Source organism: Epinephelus lanceolatus, chromosome 8 (assembly GCF_041903045.1).
Source record: "Epinephelus lanceolatus isolate andai-2023 chromosome 8, ASM4190304v1, whole genome shotgun sequence".
NCBI classification, from domain to species: Eukaryota; Metazoa; Chordata; class Actinopteri; order Perciformes; family Serranidae; genus Epinephelus; species Epinephelus lanceolatus.
The window spans coordinates 32,409,569-32,422,958 of NC_135741.1; the positions used below are offsets into that span (position 1 = coordinate 32,409,569).

Sequence of the window (13,390 nt, forward strand, 5' to 3'; positions counted from 1 at the left end):
CTGCTCCTCAGTGACAAACAGAGGAAGACAGAAAGCCATCAAGTCAAAAGCCATGGAGCAATAGTCTGCAGGGATAACCTTAGGTAAATACGCAGCGTTAGGTCGTAATGTTACCTTGGAACCATCTGGGGTGAACTGGGTGCACGAAGGGTGCACAGACAGAGCATGGAGGTCACCCACCTGCTTAGCTGAGGCGAAGAGCAGTCTTATATGAAAGGATCTTCATATCTATCGACTCAATAGGCTCAAATGGAGGCTCACAGAGAGCTTCCAAAACCAAAATCAGATCCCATGAAGGAACACCAGGCTTAACCACAGGCTTAAGCCAGCGCAAACCCTTCAGAAAACGCATGGCAAGGCGATGAGCCCCTGCATCAAAACCAATATGACAAGCTGAAATAGCGGCCATATAAACTCTAATAGTGGAGAAGGACAGCCCTTTATCTGACAGTTCCTGTAGAAACGTCAATACATCCACCATAGAGCACTGGAAGGCGACCATGTTACGTTCTTGGCACCATACCTCAAATGCACGCCACTTACAGGCATACAAACCTCTGGTTGATGGTGCCCGGGCACTCTGGATCGTCTCCACCACACCGGGGGGCAGACCCAGAGCCATCAGGTTGGACCTCTCAACAGGTATACATGCAGCCGCCACAGCTCTGGGCGCGGGTGTAACACCTCTCCTCCCCCCTGGGAAAGGAGGTCCCTGCACAAGGGGAGCTGCCAGGGTCTCTCCGCCAGCAGACTGATAACCTCCACGTACCACGACTTCGTTGGCCACTGTGGAGCCACCAAAATCAGAGTTAGGCTCTGGCGCCGTACTCTCTCCAACACCGGCAGTATCATTTCCGCGGGGGGAATGCATACAGGAGGGTGTTGGGCCATGGGTGAGCTAGCGCATCCACTCCCAGAGGCGCGTCTCGATCTCTCAGAGAGAAAAACAGGGCAGTGAGCATTCTCTTTGGAGGCAAACAGGTCCACCTCTGCTCTCACATAATACTCCCAAATCTGACCCACCACTCATGGATGCAATCTCCACTCGTTCGCCAGCGGACCCCCTCTGGAGAGGAGGTCCAGTCCCAAGTTCAGGTGGCCCGGTATGTGTGTGGCCCTGAGGGACAACAAGTGAATACTGCACCATGTTAACAGAGAGTGAGCCAACTTCAGCAGGAGAAGGGACCGAGTCCCCCCCTGCCTGTTTATGTAGGAGACCACTGTTGTGTTGTCCGTCCTGATCAGAACGTGTTGGCTTGTCAGGGCTGAACGAAAGTGCTTCACCGCCAAAAAGATGGCCAGCAGCTCCAGATAATTGATGAGGAGCCTGCTTTGCTCCTGTGTCCAGACCCCTCTCACTGCTGCACCGTCGCACAGAGCCCCCCACCCTCTTAGGGAGGCATCTGTGGAGACGACCTTGCGGGAAGTCACCCTCCCGATAGGCGAGCCCACACGCAGCAGACCAGGTTCCCTCCATGGGAGGAGCACGGTCATGCAGGCGGGAGTTACCGACACTTTCCTTTGAAGGGGACACTGAGGGTGCACGAGAGCAGCGCTGAAAACCCCTCATTTTCAGCAGTCCCAGTGGTACCACTGCTATCATAGAAGCCATCATGCCCACTGGTTGTAGGACTGTGTTCCGAGAGGCGCGCTCTGCCGGAGGCGGTGCATATTTCCAGCCCGAGGAAAGAAAACTGCTGGCTGGGAGTCAGCGAGCTCTTCTGAAGGTTTACTGAGAAACCCAGTGCACGGATGTGGCAAAGAGTCATTGTTAACTGCCTCCCTAAACACTCTCTGGAGTTTGCGATCAGAGCCCAGTCGTCCAGATATGTCAATATGCGGACGCCCTTCACTCGCAGCGGGGCTAGATCTGCCTCGACACATTTCGTGAATGTCCGAGGGGCCAGGGAAAGACCGAACGGCAGTACGAGGTATTCGTAGGCCGTCCCCTCGAAAGCAAACCTCAGAAATTGTCTGTGGTCTGGATGTATAGCTACATGATAATAAGCGTCGGTCAAGTCTATTGACGCACAAAAGTCCCCCGGATTGATAGCAGCTAGCAACTGCTTTAGTGTTAACATCTTGAACCTGTATTTCCGCAGGTACGTGTTTAACACCCTCAAATCCAAAATTGGACGAAGAGCTCCCCCTTTCTTCGGAACAACAAAGTAGCGGCTGTACCAGCCTCTGTTCGCCTCTGAAGGGGGAACCTCTCATATCGCTTTCTTGTCTAAAAGGGATTTCACTTCCTCTCCCAGGACTGCAGCTGCGTCGCCATTCACCACCGTGTATACGATTGTGTGGAACCGCGGTGGTCTGACCCGGAACTGTAGCTGGTAACCATTGGCAACGGTTTGTTGTACCCACAGGGAGGCTGCGCATGCGCGCCACTGAGGGAGATGCCCTGCCAGTCGGCCCTGGAAGCCCGTTACGCCCTCTAGCAGGCCGGGGTGGGGTGACACTACCAGACTCCTCTGGTTTATTATATTTTGATTTATTGTTTGTGGTGTGTATTTTATTGTTGATTCTGTACAATGAACATTTACAACACTTGTACCATGAACAATGTGCACCTTTATTGGGGCATTGAGAAGATTAACAGTTGGGGAACACACAGTGTTTAACTGAACATTTTGAGCACACATAGTGGTCATAAGTGGGGGCAGAGGCAGTGCGTCTGAACATGAGGGGGTTAAGTGCTTGGGAGACTGAGTGGCAACAGTACAGCGTCTTTTGAGGCTGGGAGACTGAGCACAAGACAACCGCGGCCTTTTTAGCGGCGAAACGAGGAGGGAAACAGCCTCTCCCTGCGGCATGTAGCCCTCCATCCACCTCCCTGAGGCTAGGATGGGGGATTAATCTTCCTCCAGGGCGCTGAGCCCTTCAGGCCTGATGGTGAACCCTTACTCCAGGCTGAGGGACGAGGGGTCTGGTCCGATGTCTGTTTAGCCGGGTGGGGGCCGGAAGAGGCCGAGGAGTCTCTCCTCTTGGGGGGAGGAGGGGGGCCCATGGGCTTGCGAGCCACAGCTGGTTGCCTGGGTCTGGCATCACGTCTGGGGATAAGATTCTGTAGAGCCTCCGTCTGCTTCTGCCTGAGCTTGAACTTGGCCTGGATGGCGTCGAGTGAGGAGCCAAACAATCCCGCCGGTGATACTGGCTCGTCCAGATATGCAATGCAATGCCTATCCCTGTCCGGAATATCGGACAGAGTGTGCCACAAATGACGGTGCGCCATGCCCCTGCCGAGGTAGAGAGCCGAGCGAAGGATGTAGTCCATCGTAATTCTTAGCTCCCTTATGGTGGGTGTCAGCGGGCTGTCGGGAGGCAGCCGGCTGTCAAGCTCCATGAGCTGGATAGCCTGGTAAGTCAGGAGCATGGACAGGGGATTGAGGACACGCGCGGCGCCCGCTTGTGCCTGGTAAATTTTGTCCAGCTGACCGGTGGAGAATCTGCAGTGTTTAGACGGCAGGGTTGGGCCGGTTGAGCCGAGGTTGTGTGACGGGGCTAAATAAGCCGTTAGCGAGGGCTCCATAAGCGGGGAGTTTACCAAGCTGGCCGCCTCCGCTCCGTCCAACTCCGTGAATTGACCAGAACCGGGTACGGTGACGCGGGTGGACAATGGACGGGACCAGGAGGAGGTTAGCTCGGCCATAAGATCCACGTGCTGGGGCAGACAATTTTTAACCGTCGTGGATTCCCGCGGGAGATAAAATCCGGCAAAAGAGGGCGGTTTCTGGCTTGGAGGTGGGGAAGGCTACTCCACCTCCAGCTTAGCTGCATCACGGCGGCACAGCGCGAAAAAAGATGTATCCTCAGGGCCAGTTGACGCAGCCGAAGCAACGCTTTGGGCTGAGGAGAAGGTGTCTTGTTCGTCATCGGAAAATGCCTGGGCATCGAGACCGAGGTCCAGTACATCGTTCTCCGAATAAGAAGCGGACATGTCAAGCTGAAGCTCGCCAGCAGCGCAGGATGAATACGCCGGTTCACCCTCCATGGGCTCGCCGGAGAAAGCCAGGCTGTCCCACTCACTTGAGGGGGGTTCACCTGGGAGCTCCTCGGGCTCAGAGGCGGACGAAGCCGCATCAGCGTCTCAGAGAGCAGAGGGTCCTGCTTGCTAGCAGCCGCGGAGCCGAGGACCTTAAGCACGAAAGCCTCCCGCTTCTCAAGTGTTGTTCGCGGGAGAAGGCGACAGCTATCGCACTTCTCCAGCTCGGCCAACGCGGTGCGCACGTGGACAACACCGAGACAGACAGGGCAAGCATAGTGTAAGTCCTTACGGTGTAAGACGAAGCCGCATCCTTGGGGGCAAGGCCGATGAGCCGACTTCTTCTTAGCCTTCTTAGGAACGGTACTCATCATGCGATATTTCCCGATAGCGTAATTTGGTGGAAAAACTAGCGCCCTGTGGGAAGCTAGGCTAACACCAACAGAACAGTTTAGCTAGTTTTCCAATAGCCGATAAGCTAAATTAGCTGAAAGCTAGTAGGCGTTGCAAGGTGTTCTCTGTGAGGTGAAATGCAAAAGAACTGGGGATGGAGCTGACGACCGGCCTCTTATGCGCAGGCGGGGCCACACAAAGAGCATGCGTCGTCACGCACCATCTGCCTAAAGGCGTGATTAAAGGTGTATTCAGCCAAGGGGGATGAAAGCAAGATATCCCATATACAACTGTGTGTTGTACCGAGTGAATCGACTGAAAGGGAACAATGATTACAAAGGCGCTTTATTTACACGCCACGCAGTAAGCAAACCGGAGAAACAGCTTGAACACTTGTAAAATTGAATCCAACCTCACTCCAAAGGTAAACTTTGGAAACTTAATCTTTCCGAAACTATAGATTAATTTGCCAGGAAAGATGCACCGCCCAACCAACGGTTCAGAGTGCTTGTAAATTGTAAACAGTCAAAGAGAGACTTGTGCGTCTCTCCAGGAGTACTGAGCTTATTTGAGTGGACAAGTGTAAAAACAGGACAGATATTTATGAAAATAAATAAATATGTTTCCCTGACCTAATGTCATTCTGTAATAAGATTATGAAACTAGCACTGTTACAAAGAAAGACAATTTCCTTCCAACAGCAAAATGTAAAGTCATCATAGCCAAGGATGCAATTTGGTTAAAAGCAGCATTTCGTGTTGTTTTCATACAGTTACAGTCCTCACTGAATTGGAACTTTGTAGTGTCACTATAAGATCCTGTAATTATCCTGTCATGTAGGTATATTCCCACAATACACTGTGGGTAGAAAGAACAGTGCATGCCATTATTTTAACAGCTTTCAACCGGTTTATTTAACTGTCTGTATGTACAATGAATGAGGTTGTGTGTGTGTTTATGCAACCTGCTGATTCATTTTGTAGCTGTAATGGAAGCATTGCTGTTTTGATGGTGAATGTCCTGGCTCTAAGTTCTTAGGTTTAGCCAGTTTTATGTGTTGTTGTTGTTGTTTTTGTTCTTAATATTTTCTTTAAGAGCTTAAGTGTCTGCCACCCACCAGACTGAAAGGCTTTTTGGGTGCTGGGAGGACTGTTGCATGCAAACACAAAAACAAACTTCTGCACATTAGCATCTGCACACTGTATTTCATTTATCCTAATCAAATATAGTGCAGATCCTAGTGTATGTATTTATAGGAGCTGGTAACGTCTTACGTTAGCTTTCCCAACATGACATTGACCTCAGAGACTGACTCAGTGTGCTGTACCTCAGCTTCATACACAAGGTGAGTTAGAGGGTGTCAGAGGTGTTGTCATGCTCAGCCCCAGCCTTCAGACAAGCCCCATGTTGTAGTCACCTTAACTGCCGAGACTGGCTCCTTGTAGCCTGTCACTGGAACAGAGCCGCCAGTGCGTGTTCCATACAGAAGAGGTGGTGTTTGGTATTTGTGGCCTGTAATGGAGGTTGGTGTGAACATGTAATGAGCATTTGCTAACTGAAAGTTGTTGCAGTGTTACTCATCTGTGTGTGAGTGTGTGTGTGTGTGTGTGTGTGTGTAGCTTCTGTTTCAATGAGTTCAAATTAGGACACAACTGTAAGGCCATTACGATGAGTCTCAGCCCTCTGAAATCATTGCCCAGCCCTTCTGGATCTGTTTAGAGCTCTGTTAGTTGGGCAATGACTGAATCCCTCTTTGTATGTTGAGGACAAATTACACATTGTGTGTGTGTGTGTGTGTGTGTGTGTGTGTGTGTATCTATCCCTTATCTCCAACATACATTCCACTCACCTGATGAGGCTGAAAAAGCAAACAACTGAGAGAAGTTTTTCCAAGAACTATCTTCCGTCCTACTTTAATTGTACGCTTGTATTCTCTATCATGACTTGTCTCTCTAACAGATGCTTGTGTTGAATGACAAATCACCAAGCGTAGCATCACATATGTTTTGTCGTTGGCTTACAGCCTACACATGACTTAATTTAAAGGTGCATACTGTAAGTCTGCATTGACATTGCATGACTTTTACACCGTAAAGTTCAAAGACTTTGTCTCTTTCTCATGTCCTTCTTTTAGGAAATTGCTGTTTTGAAGGACGTACGCGCCCTGCAGGTAATCCCTGGCGAGCTGGTGAAGCCCTTCAAATCCAACTTCCCCTCTCGTTTGGCTCAGAGTCGGGCCGAGCTGCTTGAGAAGCTGCTCGCTGAACTGGGTACAGAGAACTCTGGCTTTACCCTGGACAATGTCATGACGGTAAAGGACCTAGATCATTTGAAATGCATCTGTACGTTCTTCTTTTCTTAATTAATTTGAATTATTTGAAGTCTCTTATAATCTAACCCCAAAAGTCTCAGAGTATGGAAGTTGAAAGCTCAAGTTGCTATTATTTTTTCAAGATAATGAGATGATTATTCCAGTGGTGGCCCTAGATTTCTGTACACTGACACTTTTGTGACACTGGAACATTTTAAGGGAATTTAATTGCTTTAAAATCTCACAAATAAATTTAAAATGTGCTGAAAATTAGCAGTGGACAAAAAAAATACCACTGTAGGTTGGCAGTCACAGATTTATTTACTTGAGTTGTTAACAACTGCTGTTTTTTGGCAGTGTCAGGTTTGTCTCTTTCCAATCTGGAAACAGCAATTATGACATTTCCTCTAACACATGACAGCACATGTACTGTATAGAGATAGATACAATATAATGCCTGCATTATTCCACATCAAAAGCAGACATCCATCAAGCTGATTTTCTGTTACATTTGACTGAGTAATTACAGTGTGACTAACTGACAGGGGAGCAATCGTTCCCTGGCTGTCTGTGGCCATTCAGTTCGCCCAAACAGGCTGTCAGTAAGCTCTAGTCAGCTGAGTCAATGTTGTCACCATTGGCATCCCCTTAACGTCCCCTGCACTGCTCTGGTTCCCAGCAGTGACCTAATATCTACGTGCAAACTGTCCAACTGTTGACCAAGCCGTCCTGTCCACCCCTCTCCAGTTTTACGACCAGTCCTCCGCCCATCCCCCTTCACTCGGCCCTCCTCTTGACTCCGCACATCCTTTATCGGCGAGAGCAAATTGTTAGGTTTATCCTCTGAGTTTCTCCGCCTTCTAAAGCCAAAGCCACACAGGTGGCATTGGGTGGCCTGTGTTTGCGTGTTTGAGCATGCTTGCTCAGTGCCTGTCCCCTTTGTGTTGGCTGCCTCCCATGTTTGCCTGGGAAACATTTCCCGTCTGGATTGAGACGTGACAGGAGGGCTGAGCTTTATTTCACAGTTTGCCTGATGAGTAACATGTAAGAGACACCAGGTTTACACTGAAACTCAGTTTCAGTAATGAATGGCTTGACAATCTGTTGTGACGCCTGGTAGCAACATATCATTTAATTAAAAGTACAGAAGGCTCAGGGCAGCGACTTGGTTCCTGCAGTAACCTTTGTGGGGCTGACCCATTAGAGATAGCTGTCCTCCTCCTCAGGACACACAAAGCACCTCAGGCAGACAAACAGTTTTATCTGTGTGTGTTTGAGAGCAGAAAGAAAAACACTCCCTTCGGGCAGTAAATAGAAATGGATACACTGCATATATCAGCATTAGCATGTGACACTGATGGTGGCGATGGAGAAGGAGAGCTTAGAATCAAATCTTCCCTTTAACATATGAGCGAAAACTTATGCATATCTACAGATTTACCCCAGCAACCTGTTTATTAAGCTGCTAATAACAGAATTGTACCTATGGTTTGGTGGTAGGAGCCCTCCTCAAACACAAAGAAGTTGCACAACAGACACAGAGTTAATTTAATACACTCAAGAAAACTGGCAAATGACAGAATCCTTAAATTTCACAGCTCAAACCTCCTCTGGTATCTGCCTCTTTTAGATCCTGTGACTAGCCCTCTTGACAGCCCTACAGTGTTAGCCCAGCTATATTTTGAGCATTTTTCCTTTTCCTCCTGCTGTTACCTGGGTGATCTGCCCCGAGGCGGGAGCCAGAGAAAAAAAAAGGGGGTGATTGAATTTCCTGTAATTAAAATGAGAAGTGGTCAGCAGAGACAACAGAGAATAATGGCGAGCTGTCCCTGAGCCTGTTGAACGAGGGATGGGTGGCCTTTGTGCGCAGTTTACTTCTGGATGTTAATTTTCTCCACTGGTGGGATTGCCATTGTGTTGCCACTCCCTTCACACAGATTATGTCGGATAATGGGCTCTTTTTACGTCATGATGTGCACTTCCCTCAAAGGACTTCATCAGCAATGTTATGGTTTTGTGCATGAAACTAGACTGCAAATATTTCTTCACAAAATGTTGACTTATATCTGTTCAAAAGCACTGAATATTTCCTCCAGCACACTGGAGATACGACAAGGCAAGGCAACTTAAATTGTATGGCAGCTCTTAAACACAGAGGTAATATAAACTGCCTTACATAAGGATAAGAAGTGCATTAGAACAACATCTAAGAACACAATTAACCGGAAAAAAATCAGATAAAGTAACAGGCAAAAACACAGTGCAGTTATAGTGGTGCATCAAGTTACTCAATTGCTTAATAAAGAATGTAGGAAAAGTGAGTTAAAGGCACAGTTTAAAAGTGCGGTAGTGTTTTAAATTTAGTTTTGAAAGTGACTAGAGTTGGGGCACCTCCTGCCATGTTATGTAGAACAAGTTTACTTCAAGAAATCAGGTTATACAGGAAATCAGACAACAGGTTTACATGCAATTTGAATACTGTAAGCCCCAGTGTGTAACCAGATATCAGATAATTTTCTTAAAGGCTGCATGTGAATTTTACAAACACTTAGCTATTCAGTGCTGGGAACCAGTTCATTCAGACTTACAGAGGATTTTTGTCTTGGTTTCAGTTTTAGTGGGACTTTGAATAAAATGTTTAATTTATTGATGCATCACCACGTGCAATGATCTCTCTGTGTAACCTGCTGCTTTGCAGTGATACAGTCATTCACATGTGCATAGGTAAAAAGTATATTAGAAACCTGGTGATATCATGGTTCTCTTGGCCAAGATATTGGCTTTCTCTTCACATTTCTAGCTGGGGAAATCAGGTTTCACTAATCCCCTACCCCGATCACAGAAACCTGGTTTATGAAAAGTCACTGCAGAGAGCAGACAACAGTTACTTAAATGCATGTAGTGACTGGTGATCCACTCAGGTTTATGATCACCAACAACGTTGCGCACTGGTCAATTCCTAGTTGTGTCAGGGAGTTTTTTTCTTTTCTATTGTTTATCATTCAAAATTAAATGTAATTTGCAGTTTTGGCTCCCCTGACTAAGAATTTTCCTAGTTGACCAATAGTCGTCATTTAGGGCCATTAGTCGACTAGTTGCCCACATGTTTGTGATATTAATTTAATTATTAAGTTATATATTTTGAGAGGGGCAACACAATGGTTTGAGTTCAAGGTCTGAGAAAGAATAGTATCAGTAACATTGTTAACACTCTGCTACATTACAGAGAAATACAAAACCGTACTAATGAACCCTCATTAAATGTTACCTGCAGAGTTTACATATCACCTTGGGTTCATCCTTCACCTTCTCAAAATGATCCCACATGTTATTAAGTAGTCTGTGTTATAACCGCAGGTACCAGCCCTGGAAATTAGGGGCCGTACACATGCCGCGTCTTTGACCGCCTGGATAATACAAGGTCGGGCACTGGGCGCTACTCTTGTGCTTTTTTTGTGCCATCTTTCAAGAGTGCAGCTGCAGGTTGTGTCCGAGGTTGCTAAGCAACCATAACAAGCATCATATAGCCTATTTAACTCAAATCCCAAGTGCAGGGCTGATCTTCTTTCAGGTGCTGTTTTTAAGCGTGTAGGCCTATCATCAGACAGATGTAAAGCTCTGAGTAGCCCTGCACTAAAATGATCAGCTACGGAAGAAGCGAAAGATATCTGTCGACTATGATTGGTTTGTAACGTGACTGTCTGACAGCTGAGTGTGGCCTCTTCCTGTGTCTGTCCTTTCAAATTAAATTCCTACACGGTCCAGTCATGTAGGGTTTGATTTAATTTGACAAGGTGCAGCTCCTAATAGAGTTTCACATTTGTTTGTTTTTGATTTTTTTTCTGCGACTAAGCGACCAATTAAATCTTGCCAACTAATGACCTTTCTGGTCAACTAACGTTCGGTTGACTATTAGTGGGCAGCCCTACTTGCAGTTCCAAATCAGTGTTACATCAACAACAACAAAAAAGTCTAATGGCATATGTTGCAACAGTAATATACAGCCAGTCAAACCTTGCTTAAGGTTCACATGTTAATAGAAACCCTGGTTTCCTTTGACAGTTCTGTACGGCAGCTTTGGAGCACAATGCGTCAGCAGTTCGAGAGCTGGCAGTGCGCGTCATATTATCCATGTACCAGCAGCACAGAGCATCTGTTCTCAGCTACCTTTCACCAAACGATGCTGCTGTACGGAAGAACTTCCTCTTCAAAACCCTCTTTGATGGCTTTGCCAAGATTGACGGAAAGCTGGTGGACACTCAGGCAAGAAGGTTTTTTTTTTCACTGCAAATGAATCTCTCATTCACACATAACATCTTCACTGAAATATAATATAAAATATAATATAAATTTGATGTCAAGTATAATATCATATAAAAAAAGAGAGAAAGAACTGAAATCTCCTCTTTCTATTACAACAGAATGAACCGTTTCTGATGAATATAAGGGTGTCTTTCTTCACTCTGTTAAAATTATTTGCATCAGACTGCCAGACTGAGGGTGTGTTCACACTTTTTTTTCAAACAGATTGTAGTCAGCGAGGAGCAGCTGGCAGATGGACAGTGAAACTGTCAGACATGGCAGATGGAAGCACTCTCAAGCTGAAATGAATTGAGCTTTTAGAGGGGACTGCATGACGTCATGTCTTTTTATTTTTTTTTAAGCTGACAGTGAAAGAGTTTCATGTTGCACAGACAGCTAACTGCCTTCGCTGCTTCCTTTGCCAAAGTCAGCACAGGCAGTCTGTTTTCTCCTCAACTGGTTTAACAAATAATCCATGACGGCTCCATGCATGTATCTATCGATGGTATAATGCAGATATGGTGCTGCATTTCTTTCAAATCCTTCAAGTCATCACCAACTAAACTGTGTAAGATGCAATCCTAACAAATCTGATTGATATTTTATAGTTAGCAGTGTAGCACAAAACATGGGAAAGGATAGCTGTAAGCTGAAACCACAAACGCTGCCAGTAAACAAGACAGTTTGCGTTCCAAAGCTGACATGGTGTGGTGTTGTTTTACTGTAAAGTTTGTGACTCACACAGTGACCAAGTTTAATTTCTCTCTGGCATTATTAGAAATTTAGCCTTCCCATTACGCAATGGCCCTCAGAGTCCGCAGAGCTCTTGGCTCTTCAGCTTTTAAAGATGAAAATAATTAAATGAAAGCTGGCATGGTGAGCAAGAGAGAGCCGTGATCATAAAATGATATTGACAGGAGAAAGAGAGAGTGGAAAGTAAGCAAACAGAGGAAAATGAAATTGACAAACTGACACTGACTATGAGGCTGATGGCATGTCACTTTTCACCCAGACTTTGAAGAAGGGAGGTGGTCAGCAGGATGGGCAAAAAGAGAAGGAGGAGATCCACTCCCTTCAGGAGCAGCTGGCAGCCTTGAAAGAGATCACAGTAGGTGGAGCTGTCATCAGATTGCAATTTCCTCTCCTCTTGTAATGGCTGCTAATTTGTCTGTATGACTCCACTAAGACTTGGTAGAATTTTTACTCTTGAGCTGGTGAGAAACTCAACACTGGTATTTATCTCCTTAAGTGTCTTATGAAGAGGAGTTCCACCATTTATCCACAGCTGTCTATATTTGAAGTTACTGTTAAAGTTGTGCTAAGCTTTCCTTGTATGATAGCAACTTTTTTTGGAACCTTGCTTTCTGGCATCTATTCCTATTACTCTGTCTGCTTGTGAAGGAAAGAGGGAATGAAAGCACTGAAGGACAAAAGCCCAAGAGAGAAGTTCCCACAGTTGAGTCCCCAAAAGCTGGCAAAACAAGTACGTACACATGTTAAATAATTAGAAAGAAGGAGACAAAAGCATCTCACCTCCCTAGAGTTAAACATCCTCATATACTGTACACCAGCAGGTCTGATTTACACCTGCTGAAGGGATTTCAGGGGTCCTTGAGGGAGTTCCAGAGTGTCCCCAGAAAAATGGGGAATCGTTTATTTTCAATATTTAATTCAATACAGAAAAATGAGCCCAATGAGAGCATGTCAGTAACAAACAAAAGCTTCATTTGAAGGCAATATAACAACATGTAAGGCATGACACAGATACTGCTGGTCATTTCTACCATGAACCTATAGAAACAGAGTGCAGGCACAATAAAATCAATAAACATAGCAACAAAATATAAGAACATGTTGCTGATTTCAACTATAATTTTGATTTATCTTACTGAAATATTCTGATTTGTAGTTTAGTGTTTGTGATGTAGTATTACCTTTACCTGTATATCTTTAAAGCTTGACGTGAGGGACTGTAAGTGCAGTCATGACAAGTAACAGATACTGTCTTCTTGTTTTCCAGCTGACACAGAAGTGCAGCAGAATGATGTCACAGACAGTATTGACCTTCGACAGACTGTCAGCTATCTGGATAAGTAAGTGACTCAAATATCAACAGAAAAGCTTAGCTTATTAGCCTAGTCCCAATTTTACAGGTTTAGTGGTGTTTGTTTAACTTTCATCTAATGTTAGGATTGAATGATCACTGAGTTTTGCCAATATCCGATTTTGGTCAGATTCAGATGCCAATACAGATATATGCACATGTTTTTTTTACACCGTACCATCAAATCTCTCCTGTAACAGAACCATAAGATTCATCCTACTTTAACAGGCTTGGATGATGTGCTCCCTAAGACAATCCCAACAATAGCCTCAACCAGGGCAAATTTGACCTATTT

The 13,390-nt window shown here is 45.8% G+C and overlaps 1 protein-coding gene across 1 annotated transcript in view; it reads left to right on the forward strand.

The window, feature by feature from the left end:
- Positions 1-13,390, forward strand: part of cep104 (centrosomal protein 104) — a 42,897-nt gene that overhangs the window by 15,309 nt on the left and 14,198 nt on the right. The window contains exons 13-17 of the mRNA XM_033629421.2: positions 6,513-6,689; positions 10,752-10,952; positions 12,004-12,099; positions 12,393-12,474; positions 13,012-13,084. Coding sequence (XP_033485312.2) covers positions 6,513-6,689; positions 10,752-10,952; positions 12,004-12,099; positions 12,393-12,474; positions 13,012-13,084 — 629 coding nt within the window. The remainder of the gene's footprint in view (positions 1-6,512; positions 6,690-10,751; positions 10,953-12,003; positions 12,100-12,392; positions 12,475-13,011; positions 13,085-13,390) is intronic.